The 27,390-nt window shown below is 37.5% G+C and overlaps 1 protein-coding gene across 11 annotated transcripts in view; it reads left to right on the top strand.

The window, feature by feature from the left end:
• Positions 1 to 27,390, top strand: part of ANK2 (ankyrin 2) — a 251,354-nt gene that overhangs the window by 168,994 nt on the left and 54,970 nt on the right. For 5 of the 11 annotated variants that reach the window (XM_040237443.1, XM_040237439.1, XM_040237435.1 and 2 more), the window contains 4 exons: positions 580 to 652; positions 11,101 to 11,245; positions 17,703 to 17,805; positions 18,496 to 18,599. In XM_040237443.1, the coding sequence (XP_040093377.1) occupies positions 580 to 652; positions 11,101 to 11,245; positions 17,703 to 17,805; positions 18,496 to 18,599 (425 nt within the window). Of the gene's footprint in view, positions 1 to 579; positions 653 to 1,860; positions 1,915 to 11,100; positions 11,246 to 13,539; positions 13,552 to 17,702; positions 17,806 to 18,495; positions 18,600 to 22,810; positions 22,847 to 27,390 lie in introns of all 11 variants that reach the window. The other 6 variants (XM_040237440.1, XM_040237436.1, XM_040237438.1 and 3 more) reach the window with 3 other exon arrangements.

The raw sequence follows: 27,390 nt of genomic DNA, 5'->3' as shown, positions 1-27,390 counted from the left end.
CGACAGGCAGAGACTTTGGCAGCTCTGGGGTGCTACTGTGGAAGGCGGCTAAGCAGCAAGCCAGAATTGTAGCCCGGTGGAAGACTGCAAGGACGGTTGGCTGTCCACTGTTGATCTTCTGATCCAGAACAGATGCATCACATTTTCTGCCCAAGCCTGTCACATCGCTTACAACTTCTAACCAATGGTTTTGTTTGTAATCGATTTGTGTTCCCTGCTTCTTTTGAAAGATTGTCTAGAGACATAACTTAGTCCATTTTAGGGAAGCCCCGAAAACACGAATCTGCTTCCTCCACCTGGCTTCTAATGCCATTGCTAAAGAATGTGTCTTGCAAATGGGAACTCAAAATAATGAACTTTCTCTTAACAACTTCACTGGAATAAATGGACATTTATCTTCAGAAAGAACAAAGGAACTTCCGTAAAGGAGAATAAGAGAGTAAGTTTCCAGAATGTCCACATGGAGAAGACGGCGTGCTCAGGGCCTAATCACTTGCTGATGCTACTGACTGTGTTCTCCTCTAGGATTCTTCTAATCCTTTGTTTTAAGGTGAACATTAATGATTTTTGTCTTTCCAGACTATCACTGAAAAACACAAGCTAAATGTTCCTGAGACCATGACTGAGGTTCTTGATGTTTCTGATGAAGAAGGTAAGACTTTTATTCAATCGCCTATGACGTCTGTCATGATCTTACATGAAGGAAATCATCTTTTTTTTCAGGGACGAAGCTGGTACAGTGGGTGTAGGTGACAACATCTTAGCGCTTAAAGTCACTTTTTCACCTTTGTTTCAGTACGTTTACTTTTTCAGTTTGGGGGGAGGGAGGATTCTGTTAATGTATTTTCAACTGGTATTATCTTTAATGGCTAAATAACAGAACTGGGAAAAGGCAAAGAAACTGGAAATTGACCATCTGTTAAAATGTCTACCTGATAATACAATTGTTAGTATGTTTTAACTGTGCTAAAATATGTTCTTTATTAAAATGCCTGAAAGTAAAAGAACTTAAAGCCTGTTTTATCGAGGGTATATTGAGAAATTTCTGCTTTCTAATTGGTTCAGTCACACAGAATCTACTTTAAATCCAGAGGAAGAGAGCCTTAGAGAAGGTTAAGAATAGCGTAGAAATTAAACCTGAGATTTGATTCTTTAAGTCAGAAAATGTGCCTGCTATAGTTTTAAAGTTGATAAAAATGATCTAAGCCAGTGGATTTCAAAGTTCTGAGGAGCTCTATGTGTGGTACCAGGGACTCTCTGGGTGGGTAAGAGGCATTATGCTTGAGGTCCAGCCAGCAGGTTTCTACTACTGTACTTCACCAGAGTAGTTGACTTTTCTTGAACAAAAAGAAAAATCTAAAAAAATTTGTGAATGAGTAAAGTGAATAACCAAGTTTCAGTAGTACAGCTATTGGTCAGGCATACACGTTTGAAAAATATGTGTACATATATATGCACATAGCCAGTGTATATGTTTGCAAAACTGTTGGCATACTGGCCCTAGTAGTAGGCCGCATGCTAATTGCTTTTATGGAGAAATATTAAAGACATTTCTTTAGGTTCTTCAAGATAAAATCGTAAGGCCAGACTTCCCATTGAGACGCTCTCATTTGAAACCAATTCATTAATTCACTTCTCAGTGACAGACATTGGGTTGTCTCAACTTCTGTAAGAACTTATATAAGAACAGACAAGTATTGGGTCAAATGAAAAGATGTTGCCAAAAATAATGGTTCCAGGTATTTATTATGATGATTCTGTGTTCCATCCTAAAACTTGCCAATTTTCTGCATTCACATTTGCACACTATATTTTGCTTTGTGTGATCATCTTTCTTATCTTCACTTACATGTTAAACAGCTTTTAAACAGTTTGGTGACCACTTTATTGATGGGGAAGTCCTTAGTGACTCAGGTACCTTTCGAGGAAATTGTTGGAGTGAAAGCCTGTCTTTGCTTTTAATTTTTCTTAACTAGCTAGAAGCAACTTGCTTAATATTTACATCTGGGTGCCTAATACTCATCTGTTTTTGTTTTTGTTTTATATAGCACGTGTAATATGAGTGGAATTGTTTACATGTGCATTTGAGTGTGTGGATTGTATTAACTTGGAAGTTTAATGCCATGAATTGCTTATAATACTAATGATTTGAAACTATTATTGAGACCTATTAACTAATTACACTATCTAATGACACTATAGAAATATTTTTAGAAACTGTTTCTTCTTAGAATACAAATTTAGAGAAAAATTAATTTTTGGCAAGTTGACATTGAATTAGCATGAACATATTAACTTCATTAGACTGCTTGAATATGTAGTCATACCATTCTTGGATAAAGATATGTTTTAGATGTAGTTAAAAATATAGTAGGTTAGTAATTATAATCTAATTTTTTAAAATTACCTAGAAATAAAGTAATCTTTAAAAATTTAGGGGAGACTTTGGCACATAGGGAAAAATGAATAATATAAAATATCCTTTATATCAAGAAGACTCCAAAATACATGTGGTACCACTTTAAGGAAACCTATGACATGAAAATCTAAATTTATAAATGAGATAAATTAGGTAGTGATTATTTAATTTAAAAATAGTTCCTTATTTCTAAAATATTTGATAAAGAATTCCAATGGCTAATGCTTCCAAAGTATTTACTGAGGTTTTAGAAATTTCATTTGTGTGAAACAACCTCTTGAACGTACGCATTGCATAACATAAGATCTAGTTATAGCATCTTATATACTTTTGCTAAACTGTTACATGTTTAAAGTTATTAGTGATAAGAACTCTGAAGGAATATTGGTGAATGATCAAGAATATCTTTCATGGTGAGAGAGGAAGCTTTCTGTGGCTTCCTGTGTGCCAAGTCGCTTCAGTCGTGTCTGACTCTTTGTGACCCCATGGACTACATCCCATCAGGCTCCTCTGTCCATGAGATTCTCCAGGCAAGAATGCTGGAGTGGGTTGCCATTCCCTTCTCCAGGGGATCCTCCCGACCCAGGAATCAAACCTGAGTCGTCTCTTGCATTGCAGGCAGATTCTTCACCTCTAGCGCCACCAGGGAGCATTTTTCCCTACTAAGAAATTCAAGTTAATAATTTTCTCATGTAGAATATAGCTAAGTATTGTGAAGTAACGTTTTAGTACAATTAGTACAAAAGAGTTTGACTAGTTGACATTGGCGATCCTTTAATTTTTTGTGAGTTTCAAATGTTTTCTTGGAACCCACCATCATTTATATGGGCAAAGTACAGCTGCATGTGTTTGGACAGTATTAGCTAATCCCTGTTTTCTTTACAACTCTACTGTTTTAATAATAGTCTGTGTATCAATACTCAGAAGAGCATTCAAGCCAAGTATAGGTGTCCTAGCAGGCTAACTCGCTATAGTGAACTCAGAATTTTCCATTCGTGAATCCAGTCTACAGATGGTGAAAGTTATGCTATTGTGTGTAAGCTCTATGACTGCTACCGTGACAGAATCAAAGATGAACATATATGGAGATGCAGTGTATAAATTCACGAAGCACAGCTGAAGGCACTGTGTCATCCGCTTTTCATATGTGCCTGGGAACGTCACAAGCAGGACCCAGCACAGTCTCATGGACTTGCTGAGAGCTGAGAGATGAATAGGAGGGTGGTGCAGGTTTTAGGGCATGGAAAAGGAACAGGATGGAAGGTCCTGAGATAGGAAAGTACAGAGGGGGACACAGAGTGGCAAATGATCTAGCCATTCAGTGTGGCTGACGCGTTAAGACATACGGATTTCGCTGTGGAAAGCAGGTATCTGAGGGAGAAGAAAACAGTAAACATCACAGTGCTAGGAGCATTATCCCATCCCCAAAGCATCCATATGAGATCAACTGTGGATTTCCCCGTACTTTTTTTTTTTCAGGTGAGAAAGACTCACCTAAGGTGAGGAGACTAAGGCTTAAACATAGTCAGTAGTTTGTTCAGTGACACAGAGCTACTAAGTGGTAGATGTGGAATCTAAACCCACTTGGAAAGCTGCTAATAGCTCAGTCAGGATGTAAAATAAGTCAGATGCCAGAGAAATGGGAATTCAGTCTAAGAATATTCTACTGTGCAGACTAAAACCAAGCTCTCAATGTAATCTTTTACATCTTCATAGGATTGTGAGCTGCTTCCTACCCTTGCTGACTCAGCTCCTTAGCCATAAATTCTATGATGGGGCTCTGGGATTATAACCTGTGTAACTAAATTACCTGTGGAAATATGACCCATGTATCCCTTATTCTCAGGGATTTGTGAGCGGGAGGTTTGTACAAACTTCTCCACTAGTTCTCTGGGATGATGTGTCCTAATAATCAAGAGAACTCCAGAGTGTCTGAGTATTGGGATGAATACAGAGGCACATCTGTCTTTTCCTTTTGACCCAGTTCCACTATGGACACTTGACCCTAGGATGGCACCTCCCCCAGATTTCAGTTCTTTACACACTTAACTGCAGAAGTGCTAAGTAGTCTTAAGAGGGAGAGACCTCAGGAGCATTTCAGAGAATCTCCTTCCTGGCGTTGTGAAGAGTTGTCAGGAGGAAGAATCCAGGGCCCTTCCCACTGTGCGTAGGTATCTGTGCCCATACTCTTGTGATCTGTGCCCTCTGGAGACTGACGGTGGCTCAGGCCCTGAGGACTCTTTAGTTTCCGGATATTAAAACAGGAAACTTTGAAAGCAAGCCATACATGAATGCTATACAATTAGTAGGAAAGGGTTTTCATGGAGTTGTTTGGAATAATTGGAGAATACAATGAAAAACAAGTTAACTCCTAAAATCTGGAAGTCAGAATTCTGTGAAGTAAGTAGAATTCTGTTAAGTAAGTAAATATGTAATGTCAGGGAAGGGGTTGTTCAAATACAAGAAACAGAAAGGAAGTTCACTTTAGGTTTGTTATGATGCAAAAAAAATTTTTTTTTCTTTAGTAATTTGCTTTTCGTTCGTTTTACAACAAATAAGGAAGTTGATAAAACAAAGAATGCTAGGGTATAACCACTCTGTCATAAACTCTTTCCAAGCCTGTAGAACTGTACTTGAACAAATAAGGGTTAAGTATTTAAATTCAGAATCTTATTTGAAAGTAGTCCTATATCCCTTTTCCCCACCTTGGCTAAGGTAGGGAAGTAGTTGTACTGTGTGTTCACGTAGGGAATTTGCAGAGAGAAGCAGATGGATAGAGAGGAAGGTGGGGAAGAAGATGAGTCGGGGGTCATCATGCTGAACGCAAGACTCTAATAGCAAGTTCAGGTGGGGCAGCCCAGGAAACATTTGAATGTGCACGTTGAGTTTGTGAGAGAGGTTTGAGATGGATGCAGAAAGTGTGTAAGCAAAATATAGGAGATCTTTGAAGTGTTAAAAACACATGATTATGTATCAAATAAGAAGAAAGTTTGGAAGGGAAGTATCAACATTTAAGGAGAGTGGAGACTGGAAAGAAAGACTCAAAGATGTAAGGGGGAAGACCAGGGAGGATTTATGGTCAGAGAAAGTAAGGAGGGTAGTTTTGCAAAGAAGTCACCTCTTGGCCACTGATTAATTTGTAAAACCAGAAAGCCTCTGTTTGTGAAAGGAAAAGGACTCAGAGTATGAAATAAAGAAGGCCTAAGCATTGGAGGAAGAGGTTACTGTATTCCAAAGAGGGCAGAAACATGGACGTTTCTGAGGAAAGAAAGGGCTGGCAGAGAAGCAGAGGTCGAATAAAGGATCTAGCAGACAAGGAGTTCAGGAAGATGAAAGGGGTTTAAAGGCCGGGATAGGCTCGCCTTGGACTGCAGAAGTCATCTTACTTACACGTTGAAAGGCAAGAATATGATTGTCTTATTTTTTTGGACACTGTAATAACATTTAAAGCATTATCTGTATCATGTTTTCCCCAGACTTATTTTTCATTAATTTCTATAGACATTTCTACTTTGCATCCCACATTACAGACAGTATCAAATAGCATGGTTTATACACACATGTCCTGGGAGAGGAGTTTTATGGAGAGTATAGTACCTACGTCTGTACCTTTCCAGATAATTCCAACATTGGGTTAGCATCTGGCCACTGACACCAGCGTGTTGGGATTCTGCGTCTTTGACCATTTCTCTCTGAGACGTAGGTGTTCCCTGGTGGCTCAGACAGTAAAGAGTCTATCTGCAATGCAGGAGACCTGGGTTTGATCCCTGGGTCAGGAAGATTCCCTGGAGAAGGGAATCATAACCCACTCAAGTATTCTCTTTTTTATTATTTTATTAAAATTTTTTATTTTATATTGAAGTATAGCCAGTTAGCAATGTTGTAATAGTTTCAGGTGGGCAGCAAAGGGACTCAGCCGTACATGAAAGTGAAAGTCAAAGTTGCTCAGTTGTGTCTGACTCTTTGCAACACCATGGAGTAAACAGTCCATGGAATTCTTCAGGCCAGAATACTGGAGTGGGTAGCCTTTCTCTTCTCCAGGGGATCTTCTTAACCCAGGGATTGAACCCAGGTCTCCAGCATTGCAGGCAGATCCTTTAACCAACTGAGCTATCAGGGAAGCCCACCAGCTGTACATATACAAGTACATTCTTTCCCAAACTCCCCTCCCATCCAGACTGCCACATAATGTTGAGCAGAGTTCCGTGTGCTAAATTGTAGGACCTCCACTCCAGTATTCTTGCCTGGAGAATTCATGGCTAGAGGAACCAGGCGGGCTACAGAACATGGGGTCACAAAGAGTCGAGTTGGACTCAACTGAGTGACTCTGAAACATAATCGGGCATCAGGATAGACACAAGGCCACCGTAGGGGTCTCTGAACCCTTGAACTTCACATTTGGTAATACAGAGCCTAGGAGGCAATTTTTTTTAATGTAGCAGCTGTCTAAGGCAGATAGCATTGTAATAAAACCGTCAAAATGCAGAAATGTGGGAGAATGTAAAGGAGATCCACTCTCTCATGAACTCAGTGAAATGAGGGCTCTTTCAGTTGTGCATTGACGTATCACCACAGTCACTCAGTTTGATATATTTGATTAAAAGTGTCCTCTTCCAGTTGCTTTCTTTCTGTCTTTTAATATAACTACATGCGCAGGAGGGGAAGGCTAAGTTCATTTGCATCTTCTACAAGGTAAAACTGCTGACACTGGGCCTTGCTTCTCCAGACGGGGAGTGAGTCCAGCTGAGTGGCATTCTCTTCTCTTTCCTTCACCATGTAAACCTTCTGTCCACTTAGGGATGACAAGAGGGGAAGAAAAAGGGGAGGAATAAGACAGAGAACCTGAAGTGTAAGCCCTACCTTATTAAGGAATTTTGAGTAATTTGGGGGCTTCCTTGGTGGTTCAGGTGGTAAGGAATTTGCCTGCAATGCAAGGAGACCCAGGTTTGATCCCTGGGTCAGGAAGATCCCCTGGAGATGGGAATGGCAACCCACCCCAGGATTCTTGCCTGGATAATTCCATGGACAGAGGAGCCTGGTGGGCTACAGTCAATGGGGTCCCAAAGAGTTGGACCTGACTGAGCAGTTAATGCTTTCACTTGTGAGTGATTTTAAGAAGAAATTGAAGCTCATTGTGACTTGTCTTTGTTCTCTGTAACTATCTTGGTTGCTAAGAGACTGGTGAGAGCTGACAAATTATGAGAAGCAAGATGAAATGCAAAAGACCGTTGACTCTGGGGATGGGTAGGATGCCTCAGTCTGGGTGAAATTAGGAATTTGATGCTAGAAGGCAAAGCTCAACTATTTGATTGCTGGAGCTTAGAGGAGGGTTGGGGTAGTAGAGTGGGGGATAGAGCAAGAACGAGAGAGTACATTCAAGCGCTTTTGGGTTTTAAATAGTTCTGTAGGCCTTTTGCTCAAGGGATCCATGAAGTACAGCTTGTTTTATATGTCACTGTGAATTCAGCCATTCCCTCTACTTTTTCATAAATAAAGCTTAGTTTTCTCAAAGGTTAACAAAACTTGCATTTTCTTTTCTGAAATAATTTAGGCTTATATCCAATCAATACTTGTGTTTTAATTAGCCAAGTCTTAGAATTGATCTTAGAACTTTTTGTCTCCCAGAAATAAACCAAGGGGGAATCCCAACTTATTTGACTCATAAAAATACTCCTGTGTAAAGACTTAGCAGTTATACAAGAGGGAGAAAGTGGAAAGTCCCACAAGTCCTGTAATAAAATGTCCAAGCTTCCTGATCTCATTGCTGTGTTCAGAGACAGACTTTCTTCGTAGATTCTTCCCATTGCTCACCAACATGAACACTGACTAATGCTAAGTCATTCCACTTAGTATTCTCTCAGTAAGTAATACATGTTACTCTTATATTCATACTGTTTTTGCTGCCCTCCATGACCCCTCACACACCAGCCTCTCACTTGAAATTCACTCATCTCTGCCCATCACACAACCCATTCCAGTGCTCTTGCCTGGAAAATCCCATGGGCAGAGGAGCCTGGTGGGCTGCAGTCCATGGGGTCGCTAAGAGTTGGACACGACTGAGTGACTTCACTTTCACTTTTCACTTTCATGCATTGGAGAAGGAAATGGCAACCCACTCCAGTATTCTTGCCTGGAGAATCCCAGGGATAGGGGAGTCTGGTGGGCTGCCGTCTCTGGGGTCGCACAGAGTCGGACACGACTGAAGCGACTCAGCAGCAGCAGCCGCCTATCACAACTGCCCCCAAGCAATTGACCACCTCCCATTCCTTCTTCAGCTATTCCTTTTGCAGCTTCCCTGGAATTTCCTAGGACGACTGCAGCAAAATCACCACAGATTTATTCCCTCACAGGTCTGGAGGCTGAAGTCCATGGTGGGACCATGCTCACCTCTGAGACCTGTGGGGAAGAACTCTTGATCACTTCTTCCAGCCTCAGTGCCTGTCAGCAGCCCTTGGTGTTCCTTGGCTTATAGACGCATCTCTTTAACATCTGCATTCACATGGCATTCTCCTCTGAGTCTCTTTGTGTCCTTCTCTGTCTCTTGTGAAAACACTCTTTTTGAAATTATCCTGTATGATCTCATCTAAATCCTTCTTTAACATCTAGGACCCTGACTCGACATAAGTCTACATCCTGGGGCTCCAAGTTGACAAAATGAAATTTGGGGGGATGCTGCTCAACCCACTGCACTACAAGAGGTCTCTCCCTCCTTTGGCCTTTTTGGTCCTTAAAGTTAACTAACATCATGCATTTCTTGTGGCTCTGTATTGTTATTTATCTATGGGTTGCTGCTCTTGCTATTGGAGAAGGAAATGGCAACCCACTCCAGTGTTCTTGCCTGGAGAATCCCAGGGATGGCAGAGCCTGGTGGGCTGCCGTCTATGGGGATTGCACAGAGTCGGACACGACTGAAGCGACTTAGCAGCAGCAGCAGCTGCTGTTGCTGCATCTGGTTTTGTGAGGGAACATGTTAAAGAAGAGATTATAGGCAAGAGTTGAGGGGGATCCAGTTCAACAAAATTAATTTTAAAAATTTACTCATGTTTTCATTAGAGTTATATTTATGAACTATTTAAGCAGTGCAATTATATTTTTATTTATATAGTTTCAAAATTATTTTGTATAAATGAACTTGAGCTTATATTTCCGAGTGTCCTCACTTTGACCATTTTGTATTAACAAAAATAATACCTAGTAATATTATATCCTAGAACTCTATGTTATGTCCTTATGTATTATTTAATTCAGATACCTGGCATGTGAGATAGATTATTAGTATCACTCTCATGGGAAGATTAACTGGCCAGTAGGTAGCAGAATTAGAATTTTAAACCAGGTCTGTCTGATTTTAAAGACTCAGCTTTTAATCACTATTCTGTGTAGCTTCACTCAACTAAAACTAAATAAAAATATAATTATTTCACTGAGGAAAAATAAAAAGTAGTTTTAATGATGAGACTTGTAACTGCCAAATATTAAGTGTAATGATTCTGAGAAAAACCTCCAGTGGTGAATAAATGGCATCTCTATTCACTGGAAGATTTTTGTTCAAGCTGTCTTTGGCTTTAAGTAATTTAGAAAGCTAATAATCTTTTGATTATGGGCTCTTCGGATCGTGTATACAGGGAAGTGATGAAATGCTGAAGACATGCCTCTTACGGTTCTTTGATGCTGTGTCTTTATAAATAAGTTAGTGCTGATTTGAAATAGTTATTTTAAATGGAAGAAATTAAAATAATATTTAACTTATAAGAATGAAGTACATTCCTTCAAGTTTACCCTTACATAGGTTTTCAGGCTTTGTGTGATTAGTGCCCTTCAAGGATCTTCAAAAATGGTATCTCTTAGCTAAATTATTCCCCCATTCTAGCACATTAATCATATAGAGAGCATTTGTGTGAATGAGGTATCATTTATTGAATTTCCTGAAATCTGTATTTTTGAAAGCGTTCTATTCCAGTTCATGGGCAGGGAATGTACTCTCGCCATCTGTGCTTCCAAATGACAACTACAACACTTAATCATCTCTTTCTGCCACTGCTTCGTTACTTAGCTCACTTTTTCCCTGGTACTTCACCTTTGGGACGCCATCCCAAAGCATCCTTTCTAAGCTCTGTAACGTTTTTAAAATTAAATCCCTGGTTGTTTATTAAAATGTCACAATCTGCCCACTTCGTTCTAGTGTTCTTTTCCTAATGTGCATTATTTTGCTAATATCTGTATATAAGCCGTATTAACTCCATTTAGTACACTTCTTCTTTGTTTTAGAGCAGTAGATATTTCTTAGCGTATTGTTGATTACAAGAAGACTGTTAATGCTGGCTACTGTGTATAAAATTATGGAAACCACATTCAGAAGCTAAGTTGTACATATTGTACTAATTATTAAGTTAAATATAAAGCTATAAATCAGCTGTTATGATAAAAAATGAGTAAAGGTTGACTGATATTAAAAGAATTTCAATTCAGGTAATTATTTCTTCTTGTTAAGTAATAGGAAAATGGGTCAAATATTGTTCCCCTGAGTTTCAGCACTTTTTAATTGCATGTGTTCCGTTTTTTCCAGTATGCAATATTTCAGTGATATCAATGCTATTATGCTGATTTTTTCACAATTATAATCATATTTTGTGGTTGATATTACATTCAACAAATAAGTCTCCATCTCTCTGTGTTTCAAGGTGATGACACAATGACGGGTGATGGGGGAGAGTACCTTAGACCTGAGGACCTAAAGGAACTGGGTGATGACTCCCTCCCCAGCAGTCAGTTCCTGGACGGGATGAATTACCTGCGATACAGCTTGGAGGGGGGACGCTCCGACAGGTATTCACAGAAAGCACTCCCTTTGTGATGATAGTAATAAAAAAAAAAGTAGATACGATCATTGACACTTCAGAGGTATCCTATCCTCTCAGCAGTTAGAGTATTATCTTATGGCATTCTCTAACAACTTTGTGTCCACTTTAAAGGAAACCGAAGCCTAGAGAGATTAAGTCGTTTAGTGAAAGTTTAACTTTGTGAGAAAAGCAGAGTCATGACAAATAAAGAGCTCTGAACCATTCAAGTATGATACTTTCAATCATCTACAACTTCTTCTCGAGGCCAGTTAAAAGGATGGTTTTGCCTTATGGGCAGTCTTTACTCAGTGGCAGTTACAGGTACTCCCAAACCCCCTTGGGGTTTTTTGTTAGTAGAATCATTTCTGTGAACCAAACTATATTGTGAAGAAGGATTTAAAAATAACAAATTGAGAAGAAAATGTTGCCCGGAACTGACTGTTTTATGAAAAAGAATTGGAATAGAATCCCCCAAGAGGCTAGATACCAAGAACTGCTGCTGCTGCTGCTGCTGCTAAGTCGCTTCAGTCGTGTCTGACTCTGTGCCACCCCACAGATGGCAGCCTACCAGGCTCCCCCCTCCCTGGGATTCTCCAGGCAAGAACACTGGAGTAGGTTGCCATTTCCTTCTCCAAGAGCAATCTGAGCAAAATCTGAAGGAGACCAGGTTTTATCACCAGATCCAGGGAGGTTTACATTTTATTCTGAAATATAGAATCAATTTTTGGGGTTATTACTAACTAGCACATCGGGTGTTTATTATTTTTTGAGACAAACTGACTAAGAACATTCCATGGTGCCTCATCAAAAGTATGACTGCCAATTTAGATTGTATGTGATTGTTCATATAATGTAATATCTTTTGCCAATCAATAATCTCAGGTTTATCATTTTAATATTGGCTCTATTTTGGGCTATATCCAGCAAATGTGGAGTGTAAGAAATAAATACCTTAAAGCCTAGTCAATTTTAAAGGGATAATTAGCAAAAACAAGCCTACCTTGGGTTTTTTGCTTGAGTACTAATGCCTCCCTCCTATCTTTTTTTTTTTTTTTTTAATTCATTGTGCATATAAGTGCCTTTCTGGACTGGCTTTGTGATAGGTGCTGGAGGTACAAAGATGACTAAGATATAATTGCTGAATTCACAATCTAATGGTGCGAGAGAAAGATGAGGCCAGTGGTACCACAGGCTTCCTGGAGCGGATGAGCCTAGATCGAGAAGGAATGATGAGCAGTAGCGGTGAGGAGAGGCAGGGAGGGCATTTGAGGCTTTAGGGAGGTGAGCAAAGGCTTGTGTAGTGCGGCTGGAGTGCAAGTGTGAAGGAGGGGAGGCCTCGTCTGCATTTTGGCTGGATCTCTCTGACAGTGACAGAGGGTGAATTCCAGCGGCTTTGTCAAAGGGCCACCCACCTCTGGCAGTAGTGACCACCTGAGAAACTCCTGCTGCAATGTTCGCTGGAGTAGCTAGGGCAAGACTTGGACTTTTAACCTGGGTGGTAGCAATCCTGGAGAGAATTTTAGACATGAAAAATTTGAGAACATAGCAGTGAGGCAAAACTGGCCAGATGTGGTGACAGATTTTATGGGGTGCATGAGGAAGAGGAAGAAGACCCAACTGGCTCGCTGGCTTCAGTGACTTAGATGGAGAGGGTCCTTGGGATCAGGATATAGCGGGAGCTGCTCAGAGAGTGAGGGAAGGGGAGCTTGTGAGGGGTCAGTGTTCTAGATTCTGAATTTTGATATACTGATTGATTTGAGCCTTACAATCTGAGATTCTTGAAAGACTTTAAATTGCAATAAAATATTTATGGCCTTGCAAAAATTCACAGTAATCTGTGAATAATCATATTACTGTTATCTAAAAATCCTTTTTTTTTTTTTTTCGGCTTGATTTCTCTTGTTAAGAATAAGTGCTTAACTTGATCCTTTTGCCTACTTTGAAATACTTAGTACGGAGAAAGATTTAGAACAATGCTTTCTATAAGACTAGTATCAGTGGTTTGAGGATACTACCTAAACTGAATACCTCTCAGCTTGTAAAGACAGGGGATATGAAACAAAGAAGACATGATCAGTTATCTGGGGCCACATTTGCATTTGTAAAACACCAGATGCATTCATCCTTTCCAAGTTGGCATTATAGTCAGCATTTCATTTTCATGGTTGCTTTTTTTTTTCTTTTTTTTTTTTTTTAGTTTTGCTTAGCCAATTGAATGTGTTATCTTTTTTGGTAATCATTTTTTCCTTCTCATTTCCTTATTTGGTGTGCTTTCAATAGTACCATGCCCAGGTAGGTATTAATTGCATATCAAGAAAACATGACCTTCCTGGATACATCCACATTTCCCTGCTCACTGCTCAATATATGTGTATTGTCTCTGTGTGTGTGTGTGTGTGTGTGCGCGCGTGCGCGCGTACACACATGCATATGTGTTTTGGCAAGGATTGCTTATATTCTAGAATTATGGATTTATTCTCAAATTAGGATTTTTATGTATTAAATTGAGTATCTATTAATATTTGAGCTAGAGAAGGGGGAATATTTTACTAGGATGAAAGTCTGTGACATGCCCCCACCTGACTTTAACTGTCACAGCGCCACCTTGTGGTTGATCATACATTAGCATGGCTTCCCCCAAAGAAAGGTGTTTGTAAGTCACTCAGTCGTGTCTGACTCTTTGTGACCCCATGCACTGCTGCCCACCAGGCTCTTCTCCATGGGATTCTCGAGGCAAGAACACTGGAGTGGGTTGCCATTTCCTTCTCCAAAAGAAATGTAATTAGCCTATTCATAGTTGGAGATGATAGAAAAAATTACTCTGATGCCTAAAATGTATATGGATGCAGAGGAATAAAAATAGCTAAACTTTGATTACATTGAATAGGAACACAACCAAGATCTGATTAGTTGGATTTTGTTTCCAATTTATTTTATTATTGCTTACAAATTAAAAAGTGCTATTCAGAGTCAGTGCAGAACTAAATAACAGTGAACCACAGAAGCTTTCCCATGTATTAAAGCAAACACATTGAATTTTGGGATATTCACTTATAACAGCTTTGAAAGCACCATTAATTGAATTTCTAATAAATCTTGCAGCTTACTAAGATAGTAATTATTACACTTTTCAGTGAAATTATAAACTTTGATACTACCTAATATGTGTCCATAAAGCAGCTGTATCATGGTGAAAAAGTATAAATTTAAGATTATAAAAAAACTTTTGGCTCATCCTTTAGCTGAACAGCAAGTAAAAAATTTATACTTCTATAGATATGTTATTGCAAATTTAACTGAACAGCACCACCTCTGACCTAATTTTTAAAAAGTGGCAATTCTGTTGCAAAATATTTGAATTTACTTGCAGTGTTTTAAATCAGAGTAGACATTTTCTGATGCAGAGACTTGAATTATAGTCATTAGTCCTTTAGAGAGAAGAATTTCCTTACTCTTGGAATATTCTAACTTCATTAATTTCATTTAAGTAGATTCTTTGATATCATAGAAAAAAGAGCAATTAGAACTGTAAACATTGATTAAACACCAATTAGCATTTTAGAAGGCAGTAAACAGAGAGAGCTAAAATAAAATCGAAGGGTAGAGATATTCAGACATATGGTTTTAACTTGCTCATTCTCTTCATTCTGTCTCTAACTTCCCTCACTCTCTGTAGATCCTAATATCATTTTCTCCCTACCCTAATCTCCTTTTTGTGATCATTTTGTCTCTTTCTTTCCTGTCTTCTCCCTCTGTGATTCTTTGGTGTTTGGGCTCTAGGAAAGACAAAAAATAGCACCAACATCCCTTTTCTCTTCTTGGTTCAAAACCAATTGAAAGGTAGACCCAGGTATTAGGTCAATGGATATCAGTAATCCACCTTTATTACTGATACACTTATTGCAGGATGTGGCTTTAAATTCGCGTTCCAAGGAACTCTTAAAAGTCTCATTAATACCTCTTTCCATTCACACCCAAAGGAGCCCTTAAACGCCTCGTTCCTAAAGCAGACACACCTCCACTCGGTTATGGGGCCTCCCTGAGAGTGGCAGTTGAGACCTGGCTGCCCTCTCTACAAGTTTATACGTTTACAGTGGTGGCAGCCACGTCACTGGGTCTTAACTGAGGCATCTTTTTTTTTAATCCATTCGGTTTTTCCCATCCAAGCTAAATATCCATTTTTCCCTTTGAGACCTGTGTTTCTACTATTCCACGGCTGCATTTAAGGGTAAAGTCTGCATAGTGATGGAGTCTCTACTTGCTGTTATGAGCAGGCATTTTTATTCCTCTACTCCAGTGCCTGTTGGTCTTTCTGTACTGTTCATTAATATAAATCTAGCACTTTTAAATGTATCAAGTCACCATCTGGATCTATGAATTTCAAAGCCAAGGATAGAGACTATGTAATTAATACATCTAAACCCAGTAGATCTTGATGGGGGAAGATGGATGAGCCCATAGACAACATATCATTTCAAGAGGTTGACCTCTCTACTATTTTTCCCTTCTTGGTTCAATTCAAAACAAAATAAAGGAGAAGAGAATTTAAGAGCTGTTGACGTAGTGCTGCCTGGTACAAAACACATACAAGTGAATCTTTAGCTATCTTTGTAGTTTAAAGCAGGGAAAAAAAATACTCAGTCCACCAGTTGAGACAAGCTTTTGCTGAGATTAAAGACCCCTGTCCCCAATAGTTTAATCCCTTTCCTATCCTCAATTCCAAAGTCAGGCCAAGGTTAGTCACAGTAGCCTATTTATGAAGTGCACCATCAAAATCTAGCTGCATAGCTGTAAAAATAACTATAATATAAGCTGCTTCCAGGTGCCAGAACTAAAACCCCTGTGAAGAGTTTGCTTGACATCCAGGCTCCTCCTGCCATGGCTGTCAGGAGCCTCTATCTTTTCCAAGAGCCTGTAGAACATAAAATAGTGTATTGACAATTCTATTTAGATTTAATTGTATTATAAACACAGAGACTTATATAGGTGTAAAAACATAGGATCAGATAATTTAACTTTTTTGATTCATGTCACTTACCCTCTAATTATCAGCATTTACTTTGGGGGCACAGATCCTACAGCAAAATAGGAGAAGGCCCCAAATTACTATAAATTATCTACCAAGTGATGATTTCCTCAAAGATAGGTGGAGATATTGGCACCTCTCAAAGATGACAATATATGGCTTACAAACTTAGGTATATTTGCAAAAGAAAAAAGTTTCTACTAATAGATCTGCTAACTTGATGTTTAGTCCATAATTCTATAGCGCTTCACTGGCCAAATACCTACTAGCTAAAAGTAAATGAAATCTTGCTTCTATAAATAAGGTGAAAATTTGTCTATCTCTTTATTTTCCCTTGTGGGCTTTGGGCTAGTATTTTGAATACAGATCTTTAATTCTTGGGCTAACATGTATAATATATAGTTTATTTAAGATACCAATGTGTTTGTCATTTGATTATACAAATTGACTAGGAAGTAAGGAAATTGCATCTATGCAAATATTGAGTTTCACCCATTACATATGAGTATGTAAGTCAGAACTTTGAAATTCAGATTTACCAAAATTGTAAAGCATTGCTTATCAAGGCCTAAATCCCATTCTGAAGCCAAACCTCAGTTTTGGTCAGTGTCGGCTGGCAAATCATTTTCATGCTGGCAGCTGTGTGTGCGCGCGTGTGTTGTGGCTTGGTCTTAGAAACGGTTTTTCGTGCTCTTGCATCTTGTTGCCACAGCAGCCAGCATTCTTTGGTGCTTCACTCACCACACACAGGACATGCACCGGGAACAGTGCTGTCCTTTGAAATACCTTTATTGGAAACACCAGAGACAAACAGGAGAAACACTGCTTCCACAGGAAGCACGCATCTGGCCACCATTCATCTCGCTCTGTAGCTTCCAGGGGCGTGCCCCAACAGTCAGTCATTCACAGCAGGAGAGGAGGAGAAAGAGGTGTGGAGAGAAAGGAAAATGCGTGAAAATGAAACCTCTCTCCGAGGGCTGTCTTCTACTCTACTAATATTTTTCCTAGCTGCAGGGAGATTTACGTTTAACACAGATTGAAGCAGTCTATCCTGGGATTACTTTCCGTGTGAATTTCTTATACTAGCAGTAAGCTACAGTTGCCGGTTTAACATTTCTGGGAAGAAAATGAATCAGATTAGGAGGATCAAATTTTATCTTCTGGATTCCCTTGTGCCCTGGCCATTGAGTGGTAGGAACCAGTCAAAAGATGTGTTAGTTTAGTTGCTGGACAGGGAGGTGTGGCAACACAGAGACCTGGGTTTCCTTCTTCCACAGTTGCGATTTATGTCCCCCTGGAAGTTGCACTGTTAGCTAATAGCACGCTTTTTTCACTCTCCTGCTCGGCTCATCATTCCATCCTCCCAACCCTACTACTGCTGTTGGTATATCACCATGACCTCCTGCCAACCTACCAGCCTTCGATCCTTCAGTTCCGACAGGTCTCACACCCTGAGCCATGCCTCGTACCTGAGGGACAGTGCCATGATCGACGACGCAGTTGTGATTCCCAGTCACCAGGTATGTGACTTTTGGCCTTTGCGTTTCTGTTTTCTGGAGGCCTTTTTAACATTATCTGATGTTGGAAATATCTGGAAGAAGATTTTTAACCTAAAAAAAAAAAAAAACTGTCTTAATTCGGACGATAAGCCTAGGATAAGAGATTTACAAGTTTTTCAAAAGCATAAAGAATGTTTGCTGCATTTCCCAATGAGCAGAGTTTTTCTAAAATGATATACTACTTGTGTCTTCAGCTAAACTGGATTCTTCTGTGAAGATTATATATAAAACTCAGTTTCTTTGTGAAATCTCTATTAAAGGAAAATGTAAGGTTGGATGCATTTTAAAGTATAAGATAAAAGGTACAGGTTAGAATATGTCTCTCAATATTTAAAATTGTTTTCTATTAGAAAAGGTGTAGAATTTGTCATGAACTTAATTTTAGATATGATTTTATCAGTTTTGACTGTTCTCTGGAAGGAAGTAGATGAAACCTATGTTTTTCAAAGACAGCTACTCAAGTATAACCCTACATCAATAATGTAAGTTAAATCGGAATATATTTTAAATGCCTTAGTATCATATCATATTTTTAAATGAATGTTTTTCTGTGTAATACCCCTTCCGTGATTCCAATTATTGAAGTTCATTATATTTTAATTTAATTGGAAGAAAGTCTTTCTTATTAAATCCAGTGTTCTCTGTGTTCAGGTGACAACTCTAGCCAAGGAGGCAGAAAGGAATTCTTATCGTCTAAGCTGGGGCACTGAAAACTTGGACAACGTGGCTCTTTCTTCCAGCCCTATTCATTCAGGGTGAGTAGATCAATATTATGTATCCAGATCAAGAGGTAAAAAGAGATGAGTGAAAATAACAGCTTTGTCCAGTAGCTTTAGCTGATGGCTAGCTTACAGGGGAAGTGACCTTTTTTAAAAAGGTCATGCTTTATCCGCCATGGACTCTCTCCACACAAACAGACCAGCAGAAAGGGTTGAATTCCGCATAGAAGAACTGACCATTGTTTTAAAATAACACATAGAACTGTGTCAAATAGCTTGTTAACTAACCAGAGTATACCTGTGGCCTCCTTATTGTTCATATTTTTGTCTTTAAGATACCTTGAAAAGAGGAGCAAGAGCATTTGCTTCTGAAAGTTCTGTTTACTAAGATTGACTAGTTTAATAAATGCCTTTCCTTGCATATAATGCATTTAAAATAATGTTTACAGGAGTCTGAGTCATACAGATCTACAGAGGAGTTCACATGATGGTTGAAGTAGGAATATATTAAAAAGGGAGATTTGAGTGCAACCAGTTAGGTTCTCAATTATCATTTTAAAGTCATTCAGGTAATATATATGACACTACTTAAGAAATGCTGCCTATTTATATTATCTCATTAAAAAATAGGACTTTGAGTTAATGATTTTAAATATCCTTAAAGATGATCTTAAGTTAGAAGAATTCAATTATTTGGAATATAAATTCCTTAAGGGGCTTTAAATTGTAATACTCTTCACAACTGGTCTTTTTCTTACATTTTAATGGTTTCAAGTTGTATAGTAATTCCATAATTATGAATAAACTTTTAAAATGTTTTTCTTTAATTACTTTTTAAACCCTGCTCATATTTTATCTAACTAAATATAATATTTTGATTTAAATTATTATCCCAAACTCCTTATCCATAATCCCCAGAATGATTTTGAGTGATGGATCCTTTCTTGTTTTTATTATTCTAAAATATTCTCCTTTGAGGAAAGCATTCTAAGATACTGTAGTTTAAAATTTGGGACTTCTTAATCTGATCTGTTAAAGGCTCGTAAAATTAGTTGCATAGATATAAAATTAGTTACATAGAAAATAATTATAATACTCTTCTATGTTAAATAAGTAAAAGCTAGTTCTTGATGTAAGTGTTATTCAGGGGAATAAAAACCAATTAAACCTCATTCAAATCTACTTATTTTAAGTATGAAATGAGATCATTAAAATCTGACAGTTATAAAGTGGTTCAAAAAGCATCACATCACATACTAAATTTTTCAACAATAATAAGAAGAAAAAAACCCTGGGCCTAGAGTGTTGATGGATAATAGATCAGAATTTAGAAACCATAATCTAGTATTTGAAGTCCATGTCCAGCCTACAGTGACAAGATAATTTTAAGCAAAATGTGACATAGAAAAATTGTCTTATTGCAGACCAAGATTTTAAAGATCTTTATTTTTTTTTTTTTACTATGAAACCTGATCACTAACTCGGATCCTCAACTCTGGCTGTACATGGGAATCATTTGGGAGCTTTAAAAATACTGATGCCCAGGCCCCAGCTGAAACCAGTTCTATCACAGTCTCTATGGTTGGGGCCTTGCCATTGGTATTTTCTACAAGCACCAGTTGTCAAATATATTTGTTTTATATAGGCTATTAGAAAGGAACACTATTGCCTAATAAAGCTTCGACTATAAGTTTGACTTAGGTAATTAACATATGACTAGTTACCTCAAATATCTTTTTGTCTGTTCCATTTACTTAAGTATTCTCTCTTCACACACTGTTGAATTCTGCAACGCACCAAATTTTGTGCCAGGCACCAAGGAAAACAGATGAGTAAGTCAGAGCCAGTACCTTTAAGAAGCTTGCTGATGTGTTGTTATTTGAATTTGGAAGACAGTCTCTGAAAGAGCAATAACATGATAGTTAAGAGTGTGCTTTTGAATCATATCAAACAGAATTCAGATCCTGGCCCTGACATTCAATATGTGCCACTGGGCAAGTTGTGTGTAAAGTGTTTCAGTTTATTTATCTACAAGATGAATATTATATTATAGACTCCATAAGGGAGACTTAAGGATTAGATGCTTCTTAAGTAGTTAGCATTTTGCCTAGAAAGAATAAGTACTCAATAGATTTTAGCCATTAGTATTTATACAATCCACACACACATCTTTAGCAAATTTCCAGTTAGTGAAACAAAAGTATTCTGAATTCTCTAAATGGGAATAACCAATGTGGTACAATTCATAATGGCAGTGTTTGACTTATTTTTTATCAGGTTATCTATTGTAAGGTTGTGTTTCTACTATAGTATTTGAATGAATACTGCAAAAGATGGCTCCAAAGAAATGGATAGTTACCACTAAAAATTCAATATTTCTGAACGTGACGGTATTTGAAAGCTACTGTGATATTAATATAAATACTATTTATAATATATCATATAAAAATGACTTCTTATAATTTTATTCACTATACACCAGGTTCCTGAGTAGTAGTTTTTATGTAATTTACAAGGAGCTGAGTTTCTCTTTAATTAATTAGGTGAATTCCTAAGCCACTTCAAAGCCTGCCCAAATCATAAGAAAAAAATAATTTTTGATAGAGAAGATAATAAAGCTAGCTTTTATAAGCATATGTCACTAATTTGTGGATAATGATCTATTAGATTAGATGGAGATTTTAGATTAATAGAAGACACAACTTCTACCAATAAACACCATTATTTTCTTTTACTTCTACTGTTTCCAAGGACTAGTGTTCATCACAATAGGCGAATAGGTCTCGGTGATTAAAAAATCTGTTCTGACCAATAAATACAGCCAGTACCTAGCAAAAGAAAGGCTGACTGTTATATTGTTGTTGTTGTTGTTCTTAAAGAAGTTGCCTTACTGATTCACAGTGTGACTATTGTTTCCAGTATCCACATCCAGTGCAAGCTTGGACAAGAGCTTAAATTTTACATTTCTTCCCCATTTCATAAGTGCATAATGAATCAACAGATGTAAGCCACAAATTCCTATCAATAGCTAGTTTTGTGACTCATTTTAAATATTATTTCAAAAGTCTTTATTGTTATAGTTTTTTAATGTCAGCCAAGTGCCAACAAATAAATGCCAGTTCATGATGTCGTATATAAGAATAGTAACTAGAAGTCAATAGGAAAGTAATCTTTTATAGGACTTCTTTTTCATAAAAACATGTTGAAGATGGTTTTGCTGTGAACCTAAAACTACTGTAAAAAATATAGTCTATTTTTTTAAATGTAAAAATGTTAGCTCATATAGTGGAAGTTGATATTTGAAATTCATAGAAATTAAAGCTGTTTTTCATTTGATGACATCAATATTTATCTAAGTACCTGTGGCAATTAATTTAGTTGTTTATGTATTTCAAACTCTTTTTTTTAATGGTACATGAAGGTAAATTCTTTGGGGTGAAGAAAATTGTTTCATAAGCAGTAAAACAACTGCTTTGTCAAGTTAGGTTTCTGGTCCAGAGGATACACATATCCATTTGTAAATCATCAGGTGTTGAAAACCCAAGTGGACTCTATGAAAACGTATGGAGCATTTTGAGAAAGAGCAGATTCAAGTAGAAGAGGACTGAAAGACAGGACCGTAAGCAAGATCAAACAATGTGACCAGTGAGGAAGACAGGGAATGCAAGTCTTGAGAAAGCACTAAGACTTCGTTCACATAGTTTTTGTTACCTATAGTAGGTAATTAATGTTACCTACTCTGCCTTATAGTTTATGCTACTGTTTGTCATTGGAGCTAATTTTTAAATAACACCTTTTCTGTTTGCATTTCTTATGTAGCAGCCCAAAGGGCATTACCATTATTTTGAAAGTATTAAAAGTGTGAGTGAAAAGCTATGGAGGCAAAACGATGTCTATCAAATCAAAGACTTTTTAATCTTTCATTATACTGCCCCTTGATGGTGTGTAGCTTCTTGGATATTTAGACTTTGAGTACCCACATACACCAGTGTTGAGTAAGGCCACAAATCCCTCTCCAGTGATTTTATATCTCAGTGCCCTAACCTGGGAGTTACTCCATAGCCCCCATATCTGGGTCTTCTCTCAGCCTCTTCATAGAGCTGTATCTCATTTGTATTTGCATGCTTTTTTTCAGTGGATACGGTATTGGTATATAAATATTTCATTTGAAAGTCACTTCTGATTTCCTTCTTTATATTTCACTTTATCCATTCCTTATCTGTGCTAAAGTATCTATTCTGTTGCAGCCGCACCTCTCCATGTCTTGATCGTGACAACAGCAGGTGAACTTGCGTATAATTCCTACTCTGAACACGTTGCCTCTCCTCTTCTCCTGTCTCCATGCCCTTCTCCCTGTACCTTGCCTCGGGATGCTTTAGTGTGACCATACCTAGCCAGAGAGAGCAAGAGAGGGAGCCCACGAGGGAGAATGATGTATGGCCTCCTCATCACGACCATTACTGAATTCCCCATTATGGTACAGGGACAGCGAGTATTTGGTATTTTGTTGGAGATAGGTGGGGTTATGCTAAAATGAGTGTAGACCTAATGTGAGAGGCTGTCTTCATCATAAGTCTCTGTATCTCTGCTTCTTTTGAGAGAAAAAGGGCTACACAGAGATGAAAGATGTTATTCCCAGCAATTATGCAAATTGGTTAAGCTATTTTCAAGTTATAGTAAAGGTTATGATTTTAAGTGTCACTTAGCAGAGTGTTTTAAAGCTATAGTCTAGGGGAACCAAAGGCTGAAAGTTTATTAATAGTGCACTTGCTTGCTAGTACTGCTTTAAATGCAACTTTTGATATTTTGGAAATTGTACTATAGAATGATTCCAGTGTTCTAAAAATATCTATGCTTCTATGTTATTTGGATAAAGTTATTTTTAGAAGTTCTTATCAGACTACTGGTTATAGTATTTTTATTATACTGTCATCCATCAGGATCAGGATACTGAAGATTGTCTACAAATCAGACAATTTTCAATTTTGACAAATTTATATCCATTTTTTTTTTACTTTTTCTGCAATACCCACTAAATATTTTGTGTCTATACATGAACATAGTGATAAATACATTTTTGGTGATTTTAACGGTTTGAAGCACTTTATTTCAAAGCTATTTTCATCAGTTTTTCAGTTGATGGAATTTGGAAGATTAGGAAGAAATTAAGGAAATTATAGAGGACAGGGAGCTCACGGTACAGTTTTCTCACAGTAACCCAGAAATCAGATTTAATTCAAGGCCCTCTTGCTATGTATGTGTAAATCACTGAAGCACCCTGATGACAGATTTTTTTTTCCTATTTTCACTCAATAACTAACTCTGAATGCTGCAATCTCCTCCCCATCCTTACCCCATGGTCCTGGATGAATTAAATGTAAACCTAAGGATTCATAACTTTTGGGGTGGAGGATATAGTCCTCAAAAGACGAGAATCATTGTTTTCTGCTGCCTCCACTGAAGCATGTATCTGTCTAGCTAATCAACTACATATTCCTAGGCAAGTCATCTGCATAATAATGGTGGATTGCTTTTGCTTTTATCCCTTTTAAATTGTGATAACACTGTATCTCACAATTTAGAAAACTTCAATAAGGATTTCTACTTTGCATGACTGCTGAATTTCCTTTGAAGAGTAAGATAAACAATTAAAACCAAGTATGTTATGTGATGGTTTTTTGTCTGTACAGTCTGAAGTCAATGTTTAGTATAGTATGTGTATAGATTTTCTGCAAAACTACTGTTGTTTGGTTTAGCCATACAGCAAAAATAGTATATATTTCTTGGAGGAATAGCAGTTTGTTTTTCAAATAGTAATGCTTCCAGAACTTCTGAAATGGAACATTCCAGTAGGTCGCCTAACCTAGTTAGAATTTTAATACTAGAATGCCGCATTAGAGTTTGAGTTTAATCAAAGTCTCTCATTTTGGGGATGAGAAAACTGAAACCTAAAGATGTTAAATGACTTGCCGGAGGTTACAGCAGAAATTCAACACAGGGTTAGATCTCGTGATAGATCCAAGCTGGAGCCAGGAAAGAAGGTGGTACTTGTTGAACTATCTTGTGCTCTGTACTAATAGTGTTTTTTACATCTTCTTTAGTACAGTTCATAAACTAATCAAAACTCCATATTAAACCACTTTAGCAAAGTTCTGGGTTCACTGTAGATATTTAATAAATGTTAGTTTCTCTGTTTAAACTTTTTATATTATATGCTAATTATAAGACATTCAAAATATATAAAATTATATGCATTTATTGAATTCTATCTGCTTGACCCACAATGATTTAATTCTCATTCTACCCTTAAGTGGTGATAGGATTATCCCTCATTGACAGATGAGGTTTCAGTCACAGCTCACAAACAATGGAACTGAACTTCAGTCCATTTATCAATACATTTTACTTTAGTTCTTTTCATCTCCCAATGTTAGGTTTAGGGTTATCTTATCCCATTTTTAATCTCCTGAAAATATGAGAAAATCAAATTTACTTAATCAAATCTGGTATGTGAACTAATTTCTCTCATGATTCACCCTAACCTTTCTCTTTTTCCTGTGATACAAAAAAAAAAAATAATGGTATCTTACCATCTGCTTTTTGAAATTGTTATACATCACAAAATAACTATCCACTAATCTATTACCTCAGCTTCGCTGGTGGCTCAGTGGTTAACAACCCGCCTGCCAATACTGGTGTCGTGGGTTCGATCCCTGGGTTGGGAAGATCCCCTGGAGAAGGAAATGGCAACCCACTCCAGTGGGAATCCCATGGACAGAAAGGAGCGTGGCACACAGTTGGACACAACTGAATGACTAACACACACATCCAAGCAGTAACACCTTTGGATATCCTGATATTTTTAATGAAAATATTCAAATGCTAAGCCAATTTTGTATTATGAACTATTGGGATTCACTGATTAGCATGTTGACTTTTATCAAAAGACTTCGCATCAGTACCTAGAAAAAAAAATTGAATGGTTACTTCTCTTATTCTCTTTGAGTTGAAGGAAAGACTTTTATATATAATTCTGCATAGCCAGCTTTTTAATTAGTTGTTGACTTTAATGAGGTCTGACTGGTGTTTGGTCCCTGGTTGTCCAGGGACCAAAAAATTAAATAACGTTCTACTTTAGCCTTCTTTTCAATTAGAAATAAATATATACAGCTTCTCACAACTTACCCTTTTCACTCTTTCATCATTCACTATTAAGCAGCATCTACAGTTACACTATTTGAGTCTGATTTGCTTAGATTATTTTCTTACTAAATTTGTAAACATTTTTATTCATTTTGACTATCAATATTTAGCTCTTTCATGACTTTCCATCCTTTTGTTTCTTCTTTGATATCTTTTTGATTTACTTTCTTCTCTATCTGCCTGCCCCTCTCTTCCTTCATCTCTCTCTCCCTCTCTCATCTAATAATTCCCTCAATAGAGCTTGTTGTTTTTTATTAGCCTAGTGCACTTCCTTTAGTTATTTTGTAAAGACACAAAAGCTTGTTTCTTGGAAATTTTCTCTGAATTAGACACATTGCCACTTTAATTTTTCAAATTTGCTTGCTGTTCTGGTGTGATACTTAAATACAATTTTCTAGATCTATGATGACACCAAGACATATATAGTTAAATTTATTTATTGCAGCTCCAGTCTTTAAGTCCTTTTACTTCCCAGTCTTTGGTCTTTCTTCATGTAGTTTTCACTCCAAACAAAATCATTACTTTGGTGTATCTAAACTCTTGGTTTTCTGCTTACTCTCATTTTCTACTAATCCTCTATCAAGGGAATTAAATATGTTCACTCTGTCATTTTCAAGAAGGGAAATGCCTGTAGAGGAATATTTAATATTGAAGACATAGCTATTTTATGAACTGAAATGTCTGAGTGTAGTCATTTGAATGAGGTCTGACTGGATTGGTTGTCCAGGAATCAAAGAATTAAATAACCTTCTACTTTAGCCTTCTTCTCAATTAGAAACAAATACATACAGCTTCTCACAACTTACCCTGTTCACTCTTCCATTCATTCACTATTAAGCAATTACGTATTAACTGCCTACTGTGAGCCCCATTCACATTGCACTAGGCACTTGGGACACACAGGAAGAAATGCGGAGCCCAGGGTCACTGATGTGGACCTGTGTGTGGTTTAGTTCCTCCTTGACCAGGAGAGCAACTGGTTCCGAGTAAGTGAAATCATCATGTGATATTTGGGGCTTAGACTGTGAGCATCTCGGCAGCAATGACTGTGTCTTTACTTTCTGTATCCTTGCTAAGTTCCTAGCAGAGCACCTGGCACTTTGAAGAAGTGTACAAAATGTGACATGAAAAGCAGCGTGGAAATTATGGGGTACGTGAGAACAAAAGAGAATCTTAAAAGCAAGTAACATAGAAATCAGAGAAAATAATCAAACATGTAGGGGCTTAGACATTGTTAAAGCCAAGTATATAGCTACTTCAACTCACTCCTTACAGAATGCACCACTAGAAGATATTCTAAATGGAATATATAGGCTGTAAACCATTACTGGAGTGAAAATATAATAGCATGTACCATGAATGGGGAAACACCCTGGATGCTTTCCAAAAATACAGATAGTATTGGATATTGATAATATTAATCAGATGTATTATAGTAATTTCTTACTTTTTTGAGTCCCTGTTCTTCACCAATGGTGCTAGTAATCAAAAGATGAAAAAGAAATCAAAGAAAGTAGAGAAAGTCAGAAATACAGCATTGAGTTCGAAATAGCACCGGTTGAAACTTCAGTCATTTTTTTCTAGTTTTTATAAAAATCAAAATAAATATCATAGTCAAATGAAA

Source organism: Oryx dammah, unplaced genomic scaffold (assembly GCF_014754425.2).
Source record: "Oryx dammah isolate SB20612 unplaced genomic scaffold, SCBI_Odam_1.1 HiC_scaffold_3, whole genome shotgun sequence".
Classification (NCBI taxonomy): Eukaryota; Metazoa; Chordata; class Mammalia; order Artiodactyla; family Bovidae; genus Oryx; species Oryx dammah.
This window is presented reverse-complemented; position numbering and strand designations above follow the sequence as displayed.